Raw genomic sequence first — 24,348 nt, 5'->3', positions numbered from 1 at the left:
TTGAAGAGGCTAGGACTTTTCGGTTTGGAAAAGAGGAGACTAAGGAGGGATATGATAGAGGTATACAAAATCATGAGTGGTGTGGAGAAAGTGAATAAGGAAAAGTTATTTACTTGTTCCCATAATATAAGAACTAGTGGCCACCACATGAAATTAATGGGCAGCAGGTTTAAAACAAATAGAAGGAAGTTCTTCTTCACTCAGCGCACAGTCAACCTGTGGAACTCCTTGCCTGAGGAGGTTGTCAAGGCTAGGACTAAACAGGGTTTAAAAGAGAACTGGATAAATTCATGGAAGTTAAATCCATTAATGGCTATTAGCCAGGATGGGTAAGGAATGGTGTCCCTAGTCTCTGTCAGAGAGTGGAGATGGATGGCAGGAGAAAGAGATCACTGGATCATTACCTGTTAGGTTCACTCCCTCTGGGGCACCTGGTGTTGGCCACTGTTGGTAGACAGGATACTGGGCTGGATGGACCTTTGGTCTGACCCAGTATGGCTGTTCTTAATCCCAAAGGATTGGGCACATTACCTCCCAGATTAATGAATATTCCAGACCTTTTCCAAATACGTGCTTACAGCCAATTCTTATTAATTAAACTAACATCTATTTAAAAAGAAAAGAGAGCGAGAGAGTATAGGTTTAAAGATCTGTTTACATACAGACATGAGTACAATTTTGAACTTCAGATTCACAGCAGAGATGGTAAGCTTTGTAGATGCAAAGAGTTATTTCAGAAATAGTCCATAGGTTATAGTCCAATGTTTGTATTCAGGGTGGTCCAGTCAGCACTGGGATCTCTAGAATATCAGGGTTGGAAGGCACCTTGGGAGGTCATCTAGTCCAGCCCCCTGCTCAAAGCAAGACCAATCCCCAATTTTTGCCCCAGATCCCTAAATGACACCCTCAAGGATTGAACTCACAATCCTGGGTTTAGCAGGCCAATGCTCAAACCACTGAGCTATCACTCCCCCTGCCCTCTAGCCTTGTGGCTTAGGCTTCCCCTACATGAGGACTCAAGCAGATCCGAGATGACAGGACCCAAGCCATTTTTTATTCTGTTTCAAGCCCTATTGTGACAGCTCGGAGTCCCTTGGCAACGATAGACACTCATTTCCTAAGCATCACCAGTAATTATTCACACAGATCCACATAAAGCAATTGCCTGTTTTTCCACCATGTGCACACGATTTGCTATACATTTCAAAGAGAGATGAATACAGCGATATCCTATGTTTACAGTTCATTTAAATGGATCCTTTTGATCTCTGAATTAACAGAATACAACATAGACAGGGACTGTTTGATTACATTATTATTGACTTCTACCAATATATATGTAAAAACACAAAAACATAAACATATCTACCCATATGTCTTTAAGGGTTGAATTTGGGTTATTTAGCCTGCAGGATACTTAACCCTTTCTGGTCATGTGTCACACAGGGATTGTGGAATTCTAAGGTTTGCTGTGAAGTGTGACCAACTAGGAAAAATAATTAAATTGATACATCTCCTTTAATTCTTGCTTTATTTCACTGTTAGGTTGTCGGATTCTTTAAAGGGATGTCTTTCCCATTGGCCAGCATTGCTGTCTACAGCTCGGTGACATTTGGTGTCTTCAGCAATACTCAAAGGTTTATTAGCCAGCAGCGCTATGGAGATTCTAACCATGCCCCGGCACTCTCGGACTTGATTGTTGCCAGCATGGTAGCAGGGGTTGTCTCAGTAGGAATTGGTGGTCCTGTGGACCTAATAAAGATAAGACTACAGATGCAGACACAGCCATTTATTAAAGGTAAGAAGGTGGTTTTTCAGTCTTTTCTGCTTATTCAGATTAATTGAATCTGTGATTCAAGGCTGGATTCACCACTGTCTTGCATCCATTGCGCTTATTGACACTTATGCAAACACACTACCAATTAGAATTCTCCAATCCCCCAGAGCCTGATCAAAAGGCCATTGGAACCAATTAAAAGACTCCCCTTGACTTCAGTGGCCTCTGGATCAGGCCATTACACCAATGGATGTGTTCTACAACTACTTCACACCAACGTAAATGACTGTGCCAGATGCAAGGCAACAGAGAATCAGGTCCATGGTCCCTAAATTAAATTGTATGCCATAAAATGATCATAAACTGCAATGAATCCAGAAAGATTTTAATTTGCAGCAGTTGCACCAGCCAGACCTTGAAGGAGAGGTGATCAGCCACGGATTAGACAGTGCATTAAAGGCACAGTCACCTAAGACACAAGATAACCTTTGTTTTCAGTAATAGTCTGATTTTTTGTTTGTTTGTGGAACAAGTGACCCAACAGGCGGTTGAACAATGTGAGTCAATCCTGCAGTCTTTACTCAAGCTTCAGTTGCAATTTTGCCTGAATAAACACTGATGATGGACTATAGTATTTGGCTCATGGTAGTATCCTCTCACCATTTATCATTAAGATCCACACTCTTGAGAGTGCTTTTTTTTTTCCCCCTTTAGATTTGCTACACAAGAACACATTGTATAATGCAACTGAGACTGCAAGATTGTGTCGAGTTTATGGGCATTTTCATCCTTTGTTACTTAGGCAAAAACTGCCTCTGATGTGCATAGGAGTTCTAGGGGCAGAAAGGAAGAGAATATTCAAACCCTTTGTGTTCATATAACTCCCATTAATGTTAAGAAGAGCAACTATGCTTATCAAATGGATTAAAAAAATTCTCCATTTTCAAGCACATTATTGAGAATCTAGGCTACAGGAAAACAGAACACTCAGGGTAAAAAAAATCTCTAATTCAGTTCTGTCACTAAATAAGTGCTGTATGCTAGGTCAATACAGAGTATCTCCAGAGCATGCCACCCACTCAGTTCTTTAGTTCACATTTAATGCAGTTCAAGGTGGGATTTTTGGAAGTGCTCATTGTTGGCCTAACTCTGCTCCCATTGAAGTCACTGATAAATTGACGTCAATAGGAGCAGAGTCGGCCCAAAGGTGAACACTCATAAAGGTGACACACACAGTCTGTAAAGGAGACAAATATATGAAATTGGGAGGCATTGCATCTAACTGTTAAAAATAAAGTCCTAGTGAATTATCTCCACAAAAACCCCCTTTACATTAAAAGTTTGGACAAGAATTAACTGCATTTTTAACAAATTTAGTTTGTCCTTTGTTCATTTTCACCACCCCACCTCTCTCAGGAAAGTTTACTTCTGCCTGAGACTGTAGCAGCTTTCCTGGAGACAAAATAGATGCATGGTTTAGGGTTTGACATCTCAGTTCAATGCTAGGGGCCTGAATTTTCTGTCTGTTGGCCCCAATGGATGTTACACCCACCCTGCAGTGGAAGGACTGAACCTCAGAACATCCCACATCTGTAGCAAATTGTGCTATTGTCCTGCCACTGAGCATTTTAAAATGAGTACAACACACTTCCAATCAAACCAGTTTTCCTGAGTGAGATTCCTGCAGAAGTTAAGTACAGTCTCTCACGATCACCAACAAGATTTGTGAGAGACAAGGAGGGTGAGGGAGTATCTTTGATTAGACCAACTTCTGTTGGTGAGAGAGAGAATGGATATTACCTCACCTATCTTGTCTCTCTAATATCTTGGGACCAACTCCGCTACAACAAAACTCAGTGATTGGGCAACAAAAACGCAAATGAAATTTAATGTGGATTAATGTAAAGTAATGCACATTGGAAAAAATAACCCCAACTATACATACAATATGAGGGGGACTAATTTAGCTACCACTAATCAGGAGAAAGAACTTGGAGTCATCGTGGATAGTTCTCTGAAGACGTCCATGCAGTCTTCAGCGGCAGTCAAAAAAGCAAACAGGATGTTAGGAATCATTTAAAAAGGGATAGAGAATAAGATGGAGAATATCTTTTTGCCCTTAAATAAATCCATGGTGTGCCCATATCTTGAATACTGTGTACAGATGTGGGTCCCTCATCTCAAAAAAGATATACTGGCATTAGAAAAGGTTCAAAAAAGGGCAACTAAAATCATTAGGGGTTTGGAACGGGTCCATATGAGGAGAGACTAAAGAGGCTAGGACTTTTCAGCTTGGAAAAGAGGAGACTAAGGAGGGATATGATAGAGGTATACAAAATCATGAGTGGTGTGGAGAAAGTGAATAAGGAAAAGTTATTTACTTGTTCCCATAATATAAGAACTAGTGGCCACCACATGAAATTAATGGGCAGAAGGTTTAAAACAAATAAAAGGAAGTTCTTCTTCACTCAGCGCACAGTCAACCTGTGGAACTCCTTGCTGAGGAGGTTGTCAAGGCTAGGACTATAACAGGGTTTAAAAGAGAACTGGATAAATTCATGGAGGGTAAGTCCGTTAATGGCTATTAGCCAGGATGGGTAAGGAATGGTGTCCCTAGTCTCTGTTTGTCAGAGCGTGGAGATGGATGGCAGGAGAGAGATCACTAGATCATTACCTGTTAGGTTCACTCCCTCCGGGGCATCTGGTATTGGCCACTGTCAGTAGACAGGATACTGGGCTGGATGGACCTTTGGTCTGACCCAGTATGGCCGTTCTTATGTTCTTAACAAGATTTTTGCAGTCCCTCCGTTTTACATACTTTTAAAAAAAAGTGAATATGGTTGCTATCCAGTGGAATATTTTTAACCACCGCTGAATTTAATGATGTTCCACTTTTCTGTGCATGTCAGAGAATTTCTCTTACAGAAGTCCAATGGGGAATCAAAACCAAATGAACTCATATTTGCTGAATCCTCCCGCTTGCCAAGAACATCAGTGACACAGTTTTTCCTGTGTGAGGGAGGTGCAAGACTAAATTTTGCTTGCTGCCCTAAGGGACTGATGAACCTAGACTCTTTTCCTGTTCAGATTGTACTTGTTAGTAATTCTAGCACTATTTCCACTCCTCTGGTTTCACCTGTTTTTATTTCAAGGCAGGACACTCTTTGAAACCTTGGACCTATTTGAATCCTCTGTCCATAAACTATTCACTCAGTCCCATGGCGTTTGTGGTATTCTACAAAATATAACATTACACAAAGTTTTCAAAAGCAAAACCTTGTGCCAGTTGATCATCATGAACATAAAATATTGAGGCTGAGCTTATCTGTAAACAGACTTCTCCAACTGGGGAAAAAGCAAATTCTCCCACTTGCCCATCAGTGGAGTACAGCCACACGGCACATTTTTCCTGGCATCCCTCCCCAATATGGAACAAAGTCCCAGGCCCTCCCCTGAGCTCTTTATATATAGAAACTTTTTTGGTTCTCAAAACCAAAAGCAGTGATAATGATGTGCCTGGTCCTGAAAAGCTGCCATGTGCAACCTGCCACAGGCTTAAGCATTTATGGTTATACATGATTCATAAATATGATTCCCACCTCTTTTCATTCCTTCAGCAGTCAGAAGTATTTCATCACTACAGGCAGTTGCATGTAAAACTGAATGAAGATTTTTTAGGTTAAAGGGGAATGTCTTGGTGATATTTTTTATGAGAAATAAAATCACTATAGAAATACACTGCTTAAGTCCATTGGAGGCTTTCCATTGACTTCAGTACTGCCAAAATTCTGAATTATTTAACTTTGAAAAACAGCTACCTACTTCTATACCAGGATAATACAATTGCTACTCTTGGTGTACCATTCTCACCATAGGAATTGTAATAGCTCTATTAATTTGGCCTTGGGTCCTTAGGAATCATAGTACCAATGACTGTGCAAGTCCCATTGTATGGATGTTTATTGTATTATTTTTTTATTACTGTTCTGAAAAAGCTATATTCCAAACCCTTATGCATCACAGAGAGGGACGGCATGCTTTAAGAATGGTGAGACCATATGTCTAATCCAGTTAATACCTTAGAGCACAGAGGTGCTGAGATCTGTCATTGCTGCAATATTACAAAGATATCAGAAATGATGAAACAACAGATAACTGGGTATAAAAGCCATGACAACTTGGCTCATTTCTAAAAATCTTGGACCAGATTCTGTCTATTTCCAGGATGGCTCCAGTTGGCATGTGAGGCATTGCAAATACAGGATTGCTGAGATTTCGGAAGGCAAATACAAAGGACACTGAGTTGTTTTCTAGTGTTATTTTCTTGAGTTGTTTCTATTTATGCTGGGCAGAGCAGGCAAAACTGTGATAGAAACTTGGAGAGCTTAATTATAAGTGTTGTCGATGCACAGTGAGAAGCAGTGACTAAGTCTCTTTGAAGTCTTACTTCCATATTTAGAGGGTAGCTGGTGTTGGAAGGGGAGCAGAATTGTGGTTTTTGTTAATCATAATTTTGAGTGTGTTCCAGTAGTGTATAGAGCAGGCACTCAGGAGCAAAACATTTGCTTTACTGTGTGTCCCAAGATAAAGGAGCTAAGTGTTTTCTAACAGGATACATGTTTAACTGGGGCTAAAGAGGTTTAAAAGATGCTCCTGGTTAGGGAAGAGTCAACTGTTTCTCATCAAAATGTGCATGGTCTGAATACCCAAAAAGAGAGCCCTACACCTTGACCCCATATTATGTGAGTGACAGAGGAGAAGGAGGGAGCGCAGAGGAGGAGAGAAATATATTAAAAACACAGAAACAGTTTGTTCCTTTTTTCTTTACTTGTTTTTCCCAGTCCAAGTAAATAAAGGTTTCAAAGTCAATGACTAAGGGCTGTGGGGAAGGGTCTGAGAGTTCTGGACAGATGAGTTAGGACAAATAAATAAGTACTCCATCCTTGTAACAAAAAACAAACAAAAAAGCAGTGGTGTTTTTCTGTAACCACCCCTGCTCTAGCAAACCGCAGAGAAATGGGCCAGAGAGGAGGCTGTGATTGAGGAGTAGAGAAAATGCCATGCCCTTTAACCTGCGAATAACTAGGGCAAGATATCACGTGGGTACTTTCCATCTGACACAAGCGTTATATATAAAAGGAAACCTATTGCTATGTCCAGGAGGTTGCCGTGTTAGGGAGGTGGTGTTTTGTCAGCAGGGTGGGCAAAGATACAAGACTCAGCTACTGTAAGTCCTGCAACTTTTTGAGCCAAAAATAAGCGGTCTGGGTCAAGGACTGTTTTGTTGTTCTGTATTTGTACAGCACATGGCACAATGGGGTGCTGGTCCATGATGAGGGCGCCCCAGCATTACCAAAATACAAATGATGATAAAAAGGAGAAAAGAGAGAGGTGCTGTTGAAAACTGAATATTATTTTCATGAGTCCAGCAATGACTCAGACTGTAAATATTTTAAGTACCACAGACACTATTAATTAACATCAAAGCCATGGTCGTGGATTATACTAATCACATTATGCTTTGCTATAAATGACAGTATAATGGCAAATGCCCATGGGTAGCCTAGGTGATATTATCTATATTGTTGTGGCATGGAAAGCTTAGAAATACAGTCTGATGTTTTTCCTGGTAAGGTCAACAATGTGGAAATGTTGGGTTTCAGTCCCACGGTTCTTTTTGAGATTAGGTTAGTCATCTCTCAAAGATATGGTGGAACTGTACAGTATTGGGATATGTTTGCTCAGGCAAGCCGCTGAGGCAAATGACCAATGGGCTATCTTAGTGAACTAGGTGTTCTAAAGGGCAAGTTTGAATTTACATCAGGAATCTGATTTCAGGCTTCAGCTTCTCATATGAAGGTAACTGTTGGTCAAAATGGCTTTATGCCTTTGGGTATATGAAATCACTGAAACATTATTTTAATTCTAAGACCAGAACCTTCTTTAAGCAGCTTCCTGAAGTTAAATTTGGGTAGTGCTGAATTCAGACTCTGAAAGTCCTAGTGCCAGCCAAAAGGACCCCTCCTCCCTCTGGATCTGGAACAATTGCACCTAAACTCTTGAGCCACCTCCTCTGACAGTGTAAATCAATATAGCTTCATTGCATTACTTTCTGGGTGTCACAAGGTGATTTTGACAAGCAAGAAGCAGTTCAGAGAAGAGCTACTTAAATAAGGAGGGATTTGTTATGCCTATAAATGTCTAAGGGTATAAACACTGGGCAATGTATAGTGTGGCACTTGAGACCATTCCTAGTCTTCATGAGATGAAATTCAGAAGGGAAAAAGTTGAGTTGGTATCAGGCAAAGCATCCTGACAGCAAGATGCACTAGGTGGTGGAATTGTCTCCCATATGAAACAACGAGATTTAAATAACTTTTTCTGGAACATAATGCTGCCATTGTTTCAACCACTTCAACAGGAGATGGTTAAAGGCCATTCATTTGGGACATTTAATACTAGCTTGGACAAAATACTAATAGAAAATGTGCTTTATGGCATACTGCTGATGAGCAGGAGGTGGGTGGGGTGAGACCACAGATCTTTTCTGTTTTGTATTCCTGTGATTGTTTTTAACTCGAGGCAGGTATTCAGCTGTGTCACTTCAGTCAGCTGCCTGATTGAGTCAGCAGTAACAAATGATGCTCTTTAGAAGGTGGGCTTCTTTTGTGTAGTTCCCCAGTGTGAGCTGGGTTAATCAGCAATAAGCTGGCATTCTAAAAAATTTAATTGATTTTCTAGAACCTCTTATAGGAACAGCACCCAAAATATTGGCTTTTAATTCACTCTGTTGTGATCTTTCTCTCTTTCAACTTGTTGAATTTTGCTCCAGACCAAAGGCCACTGGTAATGGGCTGAGAGACAAACCACGACTGACATACTGTATAAAATGCAAAGAAAAAGGTCCCAAATAGACATGTGAAGAATAGGCAATAGTTTTGCTTCTTGCTGAGCCTATAGGAATACTTGAAAAAAAGCCCACAATCAGCAATGTATTGTCTCCTGACTCTAACTACAGACTCAACTTTTCTTTGCAAACATTCAGGTTCAGATGTACTAGAAGATTGATTCAGCTAATCTCTCATGTTGGATGTCCAAAGTCTGATCTCTCTCCGATCCCAGTGTATATCTGAAGTAACTACAATTACATCAATGACTCTGTTGTTCAATTACACCAGTGTATCAGAGATCAGAATTTGGCCTAATATATTTATTGTAATGAAGAGCTATTTGGAATCATCATTAATGCTGGCAGCTGAGACAGAAAATAAAAGTGTAGCTTGAGCTCCTGGAAAGCTGTCATGTCTGACAATGATTTTGATTGTAAGTAGTGAGTTCTGAACCCAAAGGCCAAATATTGGTGTCCTACTAAGATTCTTATTGTTAGTTGCTATTACTCCTTTAATATAAGTTTTTCACAGTCTCTCTCTCTTTGCTATGTACTGCTATATATATTTCATTAGGATGTGTGACAGAGAGAGAGAGAGAGAGAGAGAGAGAGAGAGAGAGAGAGAGTATCTGTATTTATACAGTAGAATCTCAAAGTTGTGAACACCAGAGTTATAAACTGACTAGTCAAGCACACACTTCATTTGGAACCAGAATTATGCAAACAGGCAGCAGCAGAGGCCAAACAAATAAAAATAAAATGCACAGTACAGTCTTGTGTCAAATGTAAACTACTAAAAAAATTAAGGGTAAGTTTAAAAAAAAGACTCGTAAGGTAAGTAAACTGTTTCTGTGGTTGTTTCATTTAAATTAAGATGGGTTAAAAGCAGCATTTTTCTTCTGCATTTTAAAGTTTCAGAGCTATATTAAGTCAACGTTCAGTTGTAAACTTTTGAAAGAGTGGCCATAACGTTTTGTTCAAAGTTAGGAACAACCTCCATTCCTCAGATGTTTGTAACTCTGAGGTTCTACTGAATCTCACTGAAATACATATACATACCAAAGAGAGGTACTGTGAAGAGCTTAGGGGGAATGATAAACGTTCTATTAGAATACCAATATTTGACATATATGTACCAGATAGATGATTAGATGCATATAGAATTTATTTCTAGTGTTTATCCACAAAAGGTTTGCACATAAGAGAGATCTGGTATCCTGACAATCTCTGTTCATTACATACAAGTGGAATGAATGGTGACATTAAAAATATATTTGAAAAATAGTTGCCCGGGTAGCTGTAGCAATAAACTTCAAAGTGAATACATTTTCTACCAGATGGAAATGACACCCATGGCAGGACATCCATAGGCAGGCACAAGTTAGCCTAGGTCAGCATAATAATGAGCCCATTTCTTTGGGTAGAGATTCAATGAGATTTATATTGCTGATCTCCAATACAGAACAGATTTCTGATTTTGGGGAAAAAATTCTTAATGAAAAACACACACACAAATGAGGGCAAAGCACTCTGCATCTTAGGATTTCCTGGCTTTTGTCAGCTTCTTTAATAACTGTCCTGTTGTTAAAATATTAAGGGGGCTTTTGGTATTTAATTAGCAATACTATATAAAATACAAGAAGTTTACATATTTGCTTTAATTTAAAAAATTGGGTAACATTTTCAAAAGTGCCAAAGTCACTTTGTTGTCAAAATTGCCCATGTCTCACAGCCTGATTTAGATGCCTAAAGATGTCAGTAGGTGCAAAGTGGGGTTGAAGTCAATGGTACATAGATACCTAACGTGCTTAGACATTTTTGAAAATCCTACTAGATGCCTGTCTGCATCTTTAGGTGTTTAAATACATTTGAAATCTGTCCCTGAATACCTAAGTCTCTTTTGAACACAAGACTTAGGTTCCTAAGTCACTTAGGCACTTTTGAAAATTTTACCCACTGATTGTTTTCACATTTCACTTAAATAATAAAGAGGAAAAGACTTCAATTGATTAATTTAAAAAGGAGCAACTACATAAGGGAAGTTAAACAAACTAAAATGTGAGAATACCCAAAGTATGTGCAGTTGTTAAAATGATTTGTATCTGTTTTTGCAGCAAACATAAACTTAAAGCACAGGGCAATTGGGTTTCCCGCATACAGAGGCCCAATTCACTGTGTTAGTTCAATCCTTCGGCAGGAGGGCTTAGCAGGAATATACCGAGGTGCCGGCGCAATGCTTCTGAGGGATGTTCCTGGGTATTGCCTATACTTCATCCCTTATACGTTTCTCTGTGACTGGATTACTCCTGAGGGATCCATATCTCCTAGTCCCTCTTCTGTGTGGATAGCAGGAGGTATAGCAGGTATGGTCATTTTTGTTTCACAAGGTTGGGAAACAAATTAACATGAAGCTTAGTCTAAACTTCAGAAACGTTATAGAAATCGTACTAGTAAGTATTAGTCAGATCCTAGCCATACCCAAAACAGTGAAAAGCAGAACAGCCAAAGCATTAATTTTATTGGCAGGGTGAGATTTCTTTATTGTGTTTAGTCGTTGTATATTAGGCACAATATATGTACCTATATATTGGATAATTTTCTGCAAAAAATCAATCTGAATCATAAAATGTCAGTGTTTTAAGGCCTTATTTTCTTTTCATTTACATCGCCGTAAATCGGGCCTAGTATTGTTGAAGTCAGTGGAATTACCCTGGAGGTTCAGGCCTTTAATGTTGTACTTTTGATGCACTGACTTATGAACTCAGGATATAATCGTGGCCTCTTTCTAGTCAACTGGAATTTTGCCTTTGACTTCAATGGGGCCAGGATTTCACATCAGGCCCCAGTGGGATTGCTCATGTGAGTAAAGTTAAGCACCTATATAACTACTTGCAAGATTATGGCCTCAGGTTTTTATTTTCTTCTCACTAAGGGCCTGATCCAAAGCCCATTGAAATAATTGGAAAGACTCCCATGGATGTCAGTAGGCTTTGCATCAGGCCCTAAGCCTGTGTAATTAGTATCAGCGTCAGTGGACTGCAATTCACTCTCGCCTTTCAGCTTTCTGTATGGCCCATAAGCCTGGAAGGCAGTATGTTACCCTGTATGTACCTCATAAGGATAAACATGCATCCACAGCAGGAGAAGCCACAAAACTCAGGGAGTCATCGTTAATCTTGTCTCAGTGCTGGAGGCTGAAGCCTGCTTTCTCTGTTTATACTGCCAGTACGACTTTTATATATACATTTAGATCTACAAATTTGCCCTTAAACTAGCTAATGGTTTATTTACAATTCCTAAATCTCTGGATCCCAAATGATGACAGTTACTTATTAGCATTGGTAATGATTACAACTCACTGGCTCTGTTTCACTTGCAGACAAACAGAGCACTGGTTGATTTGAACAACTTCTCTAGTATGTCAGGACATTGGCACAGCTCTAGGCACACTCCTTCCATCCATCTCCTCCATACAACCCAATCACATAGTCACAGGTTTCATTATAATACTGAATTAATATGCATGAGATTTTCTCAAACCATTAAATCTCTCAGCATGGAAACATCACAAAAAGGGAGCAAATAGAGGACTACGTGAGCAAGATCCTGAGTAACTGGAAGACCTCAGTCATAAGCGATGTAAGCCCCACTGATCTTTGCAGCCAGGAAAAACATCCCATCCGATTGCGGAGTAATCAACAGGATTCAGATTCAGTCCATCCCCATTTGATTAAACTAGTACCTCATCCACACACACCTTCTTAACCCAATGCCCTCTTTCTCAATATACCCCCAGGATTCCAGTTATTTTAAATTGCTTTTATTAGCAACCTAAATTGGTTAGAAATTGGGTACATTTTTGTAGATTGTGGAGCCTGGGAAGTTTTGGGGTTGGGGGTGGGGGAAGAGCCTTTCTTCACAAATTTGTACTAAGTGATACTTTTTCAAGACTTAGTCCTGGGCACTGCAGCAGTATCTCCACATACAGGGGGACTTCTGATCTGCCTGTAATTGGTTACCGGTCTTGCACTTTACCTGTGTTACACTGACAACCAGTTCCCCAAACAGTTTGTCCAGAAATGTGGTACATTACTCCCAGAAATGCCGTGTTGATGCCAGAAATGCTACTTTACACTATCATTCCAGTGTATTCATCCTTCCTGGAAGTGCCACCAACTGGATGCACTAGGTGAGTGGTGAATTAGTGGGTGTAGCAGGCTGGGGTTAAGGAAGGGTGTGTATAGGCATGCACTAGCAAAGAGTATATTATTACCCACATATCTCCAGTCATAATCACCGTAGCACAGTTGCACCGCAGCAGTATACGGAAGGAATTCTCTTTTCTTTATTTCTAGGAGCAATTTCCTGGGGGACTGCTACTCCGATGGATGTTGTGAAAAGTCGACTTCAAGCTGATGGAGTTTATTTAAACAAATACAAAGGAGTCATTGATTGCATCTCCCAGAGCTACCATAGTGAGGGCTTAAAAGTAAGTGGTATTGCAAGAAAAGAATTGCTACTAGGCATTAATCTTTAGTGAAAAATGTAATGGCTGTTATTATCCAGACTGCAGTTAGACAATCAATCATTACAGCCAGTACAATTAATTACAAGTCATAATATTGATGACAAGAATATGTCCTAAAGAACCAAAGATTTAAATGATGTAAGGTCAGGTTCTGCTACCCATTTTGAGTAGAACTTTACTCCATGGGAAACGCCATTGAAATAAAAAGGTTTAATTGAGACTAGAGTGCTTTTCATCATGAGGTTAAATGCTGGCCCCATTAAAGTCAATGGGAACATTGCAACTGACTTCACTAGGACCAGGATTTCTCCCAGAATTATTATGTATTTAGTTATTCTTGGATAAGATTTGATGGGTCTGTTTCTCTGGTGCCCTTTAGCACCTACAGTCTTTTCACGCAAGGACAAAGTGGGTGTAAAAAGCTGTTAAATCAGAATGGCAGAGAATGAAGCCCCACGGGTTTATTGTATTATACATCGACGATGACTGAATATTGCGTCATTGTCTCTGACACTTGAATGCTGTGTGCATCTTAAGCCTTCATCAAAGCATTATGTAGTTCTTAACTAAAGAGTGCTAAATTCCAAGTTCTGAGAGGAAAAATAACCAATTATAAAAAAGAAAAATAACTGGCAAATGTGCAATTGTCAGCTGTTAAATATTTGGCATCTTTTCGCAACATGCCAGGAGGTCAGACCAACAGCCACAGAAGCTCAGAATCTGATCCTTTTCCCAGAGGAGGGCTGTTTTCACCTTTTATTCTCACTCATATGACACGGGAGTATGGAGCATGGACAAATATACAGCAAGTAACCATATAATACAATGATTGGATATTCACAGGAATAAGGGCTGCAGGAGTTCAGCATTTTGTCTTTCTGATCTTACCCCATCTACCCTCGATGGCCAAATTTCAATGTACAGAGTCTGCAGCCAGTCATGGTTGTGCTGCTATCACTACTGGTGCTAGGAAAGGGAATCTGCAGATCCACCAGAGAGCTGAATACAAGGACAGTCTCATAAGGAAAACCTATTTATGTCAATGTCCTATTGGATGAAAATAAAGTAATGGAGTATTGCTGGGAGATGTCGAAACCTGATTTGGATGTTTTTATTAGGGGAGATAGAAACAGGGTTGTTAAAACCCCAAGTAACCTCGGAGTGTACAAAAAGGAATTGTGGCCTCTTTGCCCACTCAGTATCGTGTGTGTTCATTCTGAATATAAGAAGATCAAGTCCTAAGGCCTTTCTCTGTAAATCTCAGTTGATATTTACCTTCGTCCTTGAATGTGACTTTTAAAAAATGCAGACAGGAGTCACACTTTTGTCATATAAAATTCCATCATCTCTAAAAAACAAAACACACAGCTCTCCTGTGCCATAGTACAAACTCCACCATGTTCAGATACTCTATCGTGCATTTCAGTGGCATAAGGGACTGGGGCGTAGGTGGTTTGGCCTAGAGGTTACAGCTGGGCTCAGGTCTGACCACCATGGGCAATAACTGCTGGGCAGGAGCTGGGCCACTCAGAGGGCCACAGGGTATTGTCACTCTGAATCTCTTGGGCTGTACATCCTGTAGTGCCTGCTCTGCATTCTGCTCTCTGGGTGTACTATTGCTTGGCCGCTGGTGGCACCGTGGGACTATCAGTTGTTCCAAGCTTCGTAAAGCTGGGTTCTATTCCCTGGGTCCTTTTTATTTGATTAGCAAATTTCTGGATTTCAAAGAAAATGCTGGCTAGTTATTTTAAATGATAGACTTCCTAGTACTGGACTACAATCAGGCAAAATTCCTTTTTTCTTTTCTAAGTTTTCCCTTTGTAAGGACTGAAGGATTTTTTAAATGCATTTATTTTGTAGCCAGTATCAAGCGGAGTGCCCCAGGAGTCTGTCCTGGAGCTTGTTTGGTTCAACATCTTCATTAATGATCTGGATGATGGCATGGTTTGCACCCTCAGCAAATTTGCGAACGACACTAAGTTGGGGGGAGAGGTAGATAAGCTGAAGGATAGGGATAAGATCCAGAGTGACCTAATCAAATTGGAGGATTGGGCTAAAAGAAATCTGGTTCAACAAGGAGAGTGCAGAGTCCTGCACTAAGGACAGAAGAATCCCATGCACTGCTACAAGCTGGGAACCGACTGGCTAAGCAGCAGTTCTGCAGAAAAGGACATGGGGATTACAGTGGACGAGAAGCTGGATATGAGTCAACGGAGTACCCTTGTTGCCAAGAAGTCTAACGGCATATTTGGCTGCATTAATAGGAGCATTGCCAGCAGATTGAGGGAAGTGATTATTCCCCTCTATCTGGCAGTGGTGAGGCCACATCTGGAGTATTGCATCCAGTTTTGGGGCCCCCACTACAGAAAGGATGTGGACAAATTGGAGAGAGATCAGCGGAGGGCAACGAAAGTTATTAGGGGGCTGTGGCACATGACTCCTGAGTAGAGGCTGAGGGAACTGAGTTTATTTAGTCTGCAGAAGAGAAGAGTAAGGCGGAATTTGATAGCAGCCTTCAACTACCTGAAGAAGTGGTTCCAAAGAGGATGGAGCTGTTCTCAGTGGTGGCCGATGACAGAACAAGGAGCAATGGTCTCAAGTTGCAGTGGGGGAGGTCTAGGTTGGCTCTTAGGAAAAACTATTTCACTAGGAGTATGGTGAAGCACTAGAATGGTTTACCTGGGGAGGTGGTGGAATCTCCATCCTTAGAGGTTTTTAAGGCCCAGCTTCACAAAGCCCTGGCTGGGATGATTTAGTTGGTGTTGGTCCTGCTTCAGCAGGGGGTTGGACTAGTTGACCTCCTGAGGTCTCTTCCAACCCTAATCTTCTATGATTTTGGTCCCCACTCCTATTCCAAAATTCAGTAATCTAAATTTAGATATTAATGATAATTTTATCAGTGAATTTATTTAATAATATGATTCTGTTAGTAGCTTGCTAACTGAAACACCCCACTAAACATTCTGGAATTAGCTAAATGGGGTGTTCGTAAAATCAAGTTGATATTGGTTTTTAGTACAGTGAGTGCTGTGCAATAGTGCAGAGGTGGGCAAACTTCGGCCCACGGGACTGTCCTGCCCTGCCCCTGAGCTCCCGGCCACAGAGGCTAGCCCTTGGCCCCTCCCCCGCTGTCTCCCCTCCCCCGCAGCTGTGCCCACCAATCTCCCAAGCTTTCCAAAAAGCCTGTCCTGCCGCTCTGAGCGGCATGGTAAGGGAGTGGGGGGAGGGAGGTTGGATAAGGGGCAGAAGGTCCCAGGGGGCAGTCAGGGGATGGGGGCGGTTGGATTGGGCGGAGGTTCGGGGAGGGGGGCGGTAGGAGACAGGGAGCAAGGGGGTTAGATAGGGGGTGGGGTTCTAAGGGGTCAGGGGGTCCTGGGAGTGGGGGGACAGGGAGCGGGGGGGTGTTGGATAGCGGGTGGGGTTCCGGGGGGGCAGTTAGGGGCAGGGGGGTCCTGGGAGGGGGAGGTCAGGGGACAAGGAGCAGGGGAGGGGACGGGGGTTGGATGGGTCAGAGGTTCTGAGAGGGGCAGTCAGGGGGCGGGAAGTGGGAGGGGCAGAGGCCAGGCTGTTTGCGGAGGCACAGCCTTCCCTACCTGGCCCTCCATACCCTTTCACAACCCCGATGTGGCCCTCAGGCCAAAAAGTTTGCCCCCCCCCGCAATAGTGCTGTGTGGGATAGCAGAATTTTAAAACAGGATACAAGTTAGCACTAGAAGTGAAGTTTGTTATTAATACAATGACCCCTTTCCCACTTTACTGTTCAAGCAATCAAAAAATGAGCCTTTTTCACTCTCAGAAACACATATCGGTTCAAAATATGATGACCAAAATTATCAAACCCTGGATATCTAAATCCATATTTTGTCACCCAAATAAAAGACATGCTTAAATATGTACTTAGGCCCCTGACTTTAGGAAATCAGATTTGGAAGTGTTGGCCTATATGAAATATTGCTGTTGAGTCTGTTCTATAGTCACGTGAACTAATTCTCAATAAGACACAGAAACAATCAAACATTTTTCCTTGGATTGGAAATTGTTTTGTGAAAGCAGAAGAGAAAACTACAAAATATTCCACTTGCACTGGGTTGGAACACTTAGCGAAGACAAGGGGGCTATAGATCCTGATCCAGAAAAGCATCTACGCATGTACTTAACCTTAAACCCGCAAGTGGCCCCGCAGAAGTCAATGGGACGATTCATGTGCTTAAATTTTAAGCATGTGCTAAAGTGCTTTGTTGGGTCAGGGCCTTAAAGCTGCCATGAAGGAGAAACTGGGAAGGGCCCGGCTAGGAGACTCTATGTTCCTGGAGCCCCATAGAGCCGGTGTAGCTGGTTCTATGCCACCTACTCCTGGCCTTGCTATGTGGATGGTGTGTTCATGTCTCCTGAGAATAGGAGAGGGGCATTCCAGCTATCCTTGGAAGAGACCTATGGCTTCTCCAGCTTGCAGCAGAGACTGAACCCACATTGTAACACCTCCTCTTCTCTCTCCTCAAGTCCTAGTTGTCTCACACACAACTCTGGTGCAACTGAAGACTAGCCCATAAATTCTGAGCACTTCATTTGCAAAGGCAAGCAGCCCTGTAATCTTGGCTTTCTTGTTCTCAGCTCATTCAATATAGTTTTCAATGCATGTGCAAGAGAGGAAGGGAGAGACAGATAAGAGGGGAGATTAAGAAGACGATTTAGATTTCCTGTTTTCTGGTCACAAAGATTTAAACACGTATTAGTTAGCCCACTTTTTACCTACTGCAGGAAAAGAAACTTCTGAGAGCCACCTCCTGCTTTTCACTGCTGCTTGGAAGGCATTCTGTACAAACTAGCAACTTGCTATTGTGATTTGACCCTCTGGTGCTCAGGCAGAAAATGCACAGATGCATGAGCACAGGAACTAAGGCAATAACTCCTCCAGCTCACAAAATGTCTATGAGCAGATCACAATTTACCATGTTTTGTTGTTCACATTTCCCCGATGATTTAGCTCAGCGTTGCCTTCATAAAAATATCTCACCGATTCCTTTGCTGTCATCTTTTCCCCTCCTGAACAGGTCTTTGTTAGGGGCATCACAGTCAATGCAGTGCGAGGATTCCCGATGAGTGCAGCCATGTTTCTTGGATATGAACTTTCACGCAAAGCACTAAGAGGAGACCAAGCTGAGACCAATCCTTAACACCCAGGTCAGCTTCACAAAGATCTTTATTGATTTCAGAGCAACCAACGTTAATAAAAATAGAGACCTCATCACTGAAATCAGTGGAAGTTGTGGTTGTCCAGAACTCTGAAAATCCTCTATCTAAGGTATTTATGTGGCCCCCTCCCCGTAGTATCTCAGCCTCTCACAGTCATGTATGTGTTTATCCTCATGACACCCCTGTGAGGTAGGGAAGGGCTATTTCCCCCATTTTACAGATGGCGAATTGATGTGCAGAGAGACTAAGTGACATGTCTAGGGTCACATTGGAACAGCTTGGGATTGCCTCAGTACAAACCCGACCTGACCCTGTGAGCCTCTGCCCACGCTAATCCTGGCTACACTGCTATTTTTAGCATGCTAGCTTCAGCTGAGCTAGTGAGGGCCTGTTGACCCATACTGGGAAGGACCCTCCCAGCTGCAGTGTAGACGTACCCTAAGATGCCGAAATATGGATTTAGGTGCCTAACTTTAGCCACCCAGCATTGAAAACCTTGGCCTAAGTGACTTAGTCAAGGTGATAAAGCTCCCAGTAGACCAAAAAGGTTGGCTCTAAAATATGGCTCAGCTTCAAACATAGTGGGCGTAGCTGTAATCCTGTTTAAATCCGTGGCGCAGAACCTCCTCATATCAGATTTCAGTCTGGTTTATTGCATCCCTTGAGCCTTTAGCTTACTTGGATCACCATAACTGCCCTTGCTTACACTTTTAAATAAACTTCATGCTATCTTTCCTAAGGGGTAGGTGTCTGGTGCAGGCTGTTGCAGCCTAGCAAGTGGAGGCAGATGCAAGGTTTCTGGTGACAGATGGGAGTAAATAGGATCCACTGTCAGGGCCGGCTCTAGGTTTTTTGCCACCCCAAGCAAAACATTTTTTGGCTGCCACCCCTTTTTTGGCTGGAATGCCGCTCCTAAAAATGTGCCACCCCTGGAAATGTGCCCATAGGCATCAACTCGGTGGGTGCTCCAGGGCTGGAGCACCCTCAGGGAAAAATTGGTGGGCGCTCTGCACCCACCCGCAGCTCCCTGCCCTGCCCCACCCCCAGCTCGCCTCCGCCTCCTCTCCTGAGCACACTGCCGCTGCTCCACTTCTCTCCCCCCTCCCTCCCAGCTTGCTGCAAAACTGCTGTTTCACGTGGCAAGCCTGGGAGGGAGGGGGGAGAAGCGGAGCGACATGCGCCCGGGGGAGGAGGTGGGGCTGGGGATTTGGGGAAGGGGTTGGAATGGGGGCAGGGAAAGGGCAGAGTTGGGGTGGGGCCAGGAGTGGGGGGAGTGCGAGCACCCACCAGCGCCGGGTACAGTCGGCGCCTATGAATGTGCCGCCCCTGGAAATGTGCTGCCCCAAGCATGTGCTTGCTTTGCTGGTGCCTAGAGCCGGTCCTGCCCACTGTGGTCCTGTACCCCCGGGGGAAGAGCTGTGGGGCCAGAAGCATAGTGGGCAGAAGGACAGTGCATTAGGTGAGCAGAGATTGGGAGCTCTGAGGTATGGTCCCCTCCCTCAAGTTGCTCCATGAGTTTTCGGGGGGGGAAACGACAGGAGCAACTATGCCTAGAATTTCCCCCTCCTTGTGGCCCCTGCAGACAAGCTGAATGGAGTAGCAGCCAGGAGGGTGCTCCCACTCCCCTCCACCAAGCCAGAAGAAGGAAACAGGGAGTTGCAGGCCTCCCTCCGTTCCTCTCTCCAACATTAGAAGAACAGTGACTAGGTGCAGGGCCAAAATGTCCCACCCCCTAAACCCAGAACGGAGCTGCTAAGCATGTGGGCTCTAGGAGGCTTTCCCTATGCCCTGAGACTGGATTGGGTCCTTCCCCTTGAGCCCAAGACAAAATGGGAGTGGGGCCAAGAGGGTCCCTTTACCACAAGGCCTAAAAAGGCCAAAGTCTCACCCCGCTTGAGGACCAGCCAGACTGGGAGGTGGCAATCTGGGCTAGGATGCTCATATGCTGCCTGCTCTTGGGCCTAGCATTTGCTACTGCTGAGATTAACCAGAGTAGTCAGTTTTCCATAAATGAATAACAAAATATATCCAGTGCACGCGCCCTTTGAGCAAAAGTCCTTCCATCACTGATTACATTCAAAGCGTCTTTCTTTCCGCATTACCTACTTTGAAACACATCGTTCTCATCTAAGGACGGTTGGGAATATTATTTCCTTTCAATGAAAACTAAATTATATGTCATTTATTTGCCTATTCTGTGTAAAATGGAACATGAATGAATTAAAATGGAAAGTCATGGGAAGACTGGCTATAAACTGTGTATCTGAATTGTACTGCCATGCATGGCATCTATGCCTTAAACAGCCAGACTTTGGTTTTATTTGCAAAAATGCTGGAAAGAGAAGAATAGGCCAATATACTTCCCTTCTCTTCCCAGCACAAAGCAAAGGAGCACAGAAGACTTAGAAACTAGACCCAAGATCTTACACCATTAGGTCAATAGGAGCTTTACTATTGGCTTCAATGAGTATAGGATCAAGCCTCAGCAGAAGAAAGGGGGATGAGCCAGCAGAACATGCTGCCTGCTGTCCCCATTTCTGAGCATGCCCATCTCCACCAGAGGAATAATGTCTCCACCATCAGTCTAGTCACAGATCCACGTGGCTGGGGCCACTCTTACTGCTGGATCCCAATAAAACCTTCACATTTGTTTGACCTGCAAAATTTCCCTATTGTCTCCTTTATTTCACCCTCCAAGGCTCAGTAACTGGCCATTCCTGTGGGGACATTTCAGCCAAGGATGGCTGGATAGGGTTGCTTCTGTCCCCAGCATTCTCTCAGTACTGCTCCAGGATTGGACACAGAAGACCAGCCCCTGTTTGAGAAACACTGGCCTAAATATTAACTCAAAGCTGGATGCTGGAAGGAGGGCACCAAAAATTGCACTTTCCAGCAGCTTATACATTAACATGTGATTAGCTCTGACACATGAAATTGCAGAGAGCAAAGAATGAAAACGGTCTTTCTTTAACTCTTTATTTCTAGGGACATATCTTTTTTGTGGAAAGATGAAAATATAGATCAAAATAAACAGAACAAAAGCAAACAATTATTCACCTAGTTATATAGAGAATTTACATCACATGAAACAATTTTTAAAATGTACCGAATGTATCTAGAGATTCCATTTCATCCTGTAGAATAGATGTGTGTATCTATTGATTATTTTTTGTGTAAAAATGTGAATTGCTGTGTTAGAAATGACATATGAACATGCCTCAGGTCTAGTGCATTATAGAACTTAATTTTGTGGGCTAAGAAATATAAGCAGAGCAAGACTGCCTGACACTTGCAAAGTCTTTACATCTGTTCATTGTGCCTTGTAATGCATAATATCAGTTAAGGACCTGATTCTGCCACCCTTCTTCATGCTGAGTAGGTGAGTAATCCCACTGAAATAGGGTTGCCAGGCATTCGGTCTTTGACCAGAATGCCCAGTAGAAAAGGGACTGTGGTAGCTCTGGTCAGCACCGATGACTGGGCCATTAAAAATCCGGTCAGTGGCACAACAGGGACCCAGGGCTAAGGCAGCCCGGAGCCCTCTCTCGCACCTCAAAGCCCTCATCCGCAGAGCCTGCAGCCCCAGCTGGAGCCCTCACTCCCCTCCTGCACCCCAACCCCTTGCCCTAGCCTGGTGAAAGTGAGTGAGGGTGGGAGAGAGCAAGCAACAGAAGGAGGGGGGATGGAATGAGTGGGGGTAGGGTCTCAGAGAAGGGGCGGGGCCTCAGGGAAGGGGAGGGGCAGGGTTTTTGGTTTTGTGCCATTAGAAAGTTGGCTACCCTACACTGGAACTATGTGTCTGAATAAGTGCAGGAGAAAGTGAGCAGAAAGGGGTTCTACATGTTTATGAAAGGTACATCCTGGAGCCAACTGTGCTCCTGGAAACACGTGCATGATGGGAAATCTCCTACAGGGCAGATGGGATGTTAAGGCTTTAGGCCCTTTAGCATATGGATAATATTGTTTAATTAAAAAACAAAACAAACTCAAGTGGAATAGGCACTTTAGGCTAGGACATAGGTCCACTGAGATTGCTTAGCATTTTTAAAATGTTGGGGCTATTGCAGGGGAAGGACTCAATCCAGCAAAAACTTTTAAGACAAAATTAAGCAAATGTTTATATGCTTTGCTGGAGTGGGGCCTATGGGAGGAGAGCTGGAGGGATTTGGGAACAGAATCTCACTATAGAATTTCCTTGTATTACAACATTTGTAAAAGTGCTAATCAACGCGTATTTGAAATCATTTGTTCTTTTGCTTTATTCTTTCCAGGGCTCCTTGCATATACAGCACTGAGAGCAACATGGGTTTCTCTGTTATTTTTATTGATGTTTTTCTGTTTGGAGCAGTACAAGCCGGACTAAGATAGGTCCTGCAGTGCTTACTCAGCCAAACTCACATTAAATAGAAGACTGCAGAAATGGGCCATCAAACATAGTAGCATATTACCTAAGTGGCAAAGAAGGAGGGGAAGAGAAAGTTAAATAATAAAACAGAGAAGAGGTGGGGAAAATAATAAAATATAAAACAGGAGAAAGCACTGGCCACATGATGGCACCATACCCTGCCTTAAGAAACCAGAAAAGGCAGCTTATTACAGAACAGCTGAAAGAGTTGAGAACACTCAGAACTCTGCCTGGCTTCATTCAAAATGCTGGCCAGGCACGCAGGAAACAGGTCTGATCAAAACATGGCCCAGTTTGATGGAACCATTTGCTGGCAATGGACAAATCTTTTGATGAGCTTAGTTTGAGTTTAACAAAACCACAAACTAAGCAAAACACTGCAAGGTTGCTTCATGACACTTTCACACAGATTTGCTGCTCAGGCTTTTTGCAGCATTGGTGGTTCTGTGACAGAATTCTTGTCGGCCATGCAGGAGGTCTGGCTTTGAGTCTCAGCCATTGCATCAGCTCTGCGGTGGGCTTGATGCTGAAATTAGGGAGTGAAGTTCCTCGGCTTGGTTATGGAGATCAGACTAGATAATCATAATGGTACCTGCTGGCCTTCAAGTCTATGGAGTCTGACTCTGAAAAGGTTTAAAACCTGTTTTCAAAGTAATAAAGAATGAAGGGCTTAAAACATGTTGTGAGTTGATTTTTTTAAAAATGGTTAAGATATTACTATTGTTGTTGTAGTTGACTGAGATAGAGAAAACGCATGATGGAAATGTTCTCACTTTTTAAGTAAGTCCAGTTACAGTATTTGATGTTACAACTGGAAATTTTTCTGGATGATAACATCTCCCAGTTACTTGTTTTTCTATCTTCTCCTGACCATGTTAGGCTTTTCTGGCTGCAAGGTAGGATATGGGCGCAGCATCGGGTAGTTATAACTCCACTTGCAGATCAGCATTCACAAGATTTTTTGAAGTCCTTATGCAGGGGCTTGAGGATACTCAATTTCATAGGCTGCTGTTTCCCTCCCTCTGTTTAAAATGAGAAAAAATCCTTTGTTTTAGTGTGCTTTTGAACTAAGGACCTGATCTCCCACAGATCCTAGGAGCAAGGCCAAATTACTCCCTAATGATCTGGAAATTTAATTTAAAGGCACTGTCTTTTAAAAAGTTACTGGGGCTGGGACAAATAATGCCTTACGGAGTTCGCTGGTACACATGGGAAGCAGGCCCCAGCTGCTGAGCAGGGATGCAACAGCATGAGAGGGATTCATGAACTCCCAGCCCCTCCTTGCACCCCCATGCGGTAGCTGGATATATCCAGGACCTATGGAATTGATCCCTTTCCCAGTGAAGTCACTGGTACTACTCCCATTGTCTGCAGTGGAGACTAGCCCCCAAAGTTCACCTCTAGTCATCACTCGGGACTTGAAGTAAAAAAATCACTCTTAGGAATGGACTTCAACTTTTGTTAAACCAACGTCCTCTGAAACAGTCTCATAAAGTAGTCCATTCCTGTTGAGTTGTTGGGGTCCTGGATTGTCCTGTTTGCTAGCCAATAGGATG

General features: G+C 42.7%; 1 protein-coding gene across 5 annotated transcripts in view; it reads left to right on the top strand.

The window, feature by feature from the left end:
- The window catches only part of SLC25A48 (solute carrier family 25 member 48), a 51,119-nt gene that overhangs the window by 13,300 nt on the left and 13,471 nt on the right, over positions 1 to 24,348 (top strand). For 2 of the 5 annotated variants that reach the window (XM_043490909.1, XM_038411944.2), the window contains exons 4-7: positions 1,546 to 1,798; positions 10,781 to 11,029; positions 13,022 to 13,155; positions 18,246 to 20,629. In XM_043490909.1, coding sequence (XP_043346844.1) covers positions 1,546 to 1,798; positions 10,781 to 11,029; positions 13,022 to 13,155; positions 18,246 to 18,368 — 759 coding nt within the window. In that variant the 3' untranslated portion in view covers positions 18,369 to 20,629. Of the gene's footprint in view, positions 1 to 1,545; positions 1,799 to 10,780; positions 11,030 to 13,021; positions 13,156 to 18,245; positions 20,630 to 22,658; positions 23,465 to 24,348 lie in introns of those variants that run through there. The other 3 variants (XM_038411947.2, XM_038411945.2, XR_005294286.2) reach the window with 3 other exon arrangements.

The sequence above is a fragment of the Dermochelys coriacea genome, chromosome 8, assembly GCF_009764565.3.
Source record: "Dermochelys coriacea isolate rDerCor1 chromosome 8, rDerCor1.pri.v4, whole genome shotgun sequence".
Lineage (NCBI taxonomy): Eukaryota > Metazoa > Chordata > Testudines > Dermochelyidae > Dermochelys > Dermochelys coriacea.
Note: the sequence above shows the minus strand (reverse complement) of the source record. Positions and strands in the feature narration are given on the sequence as shown.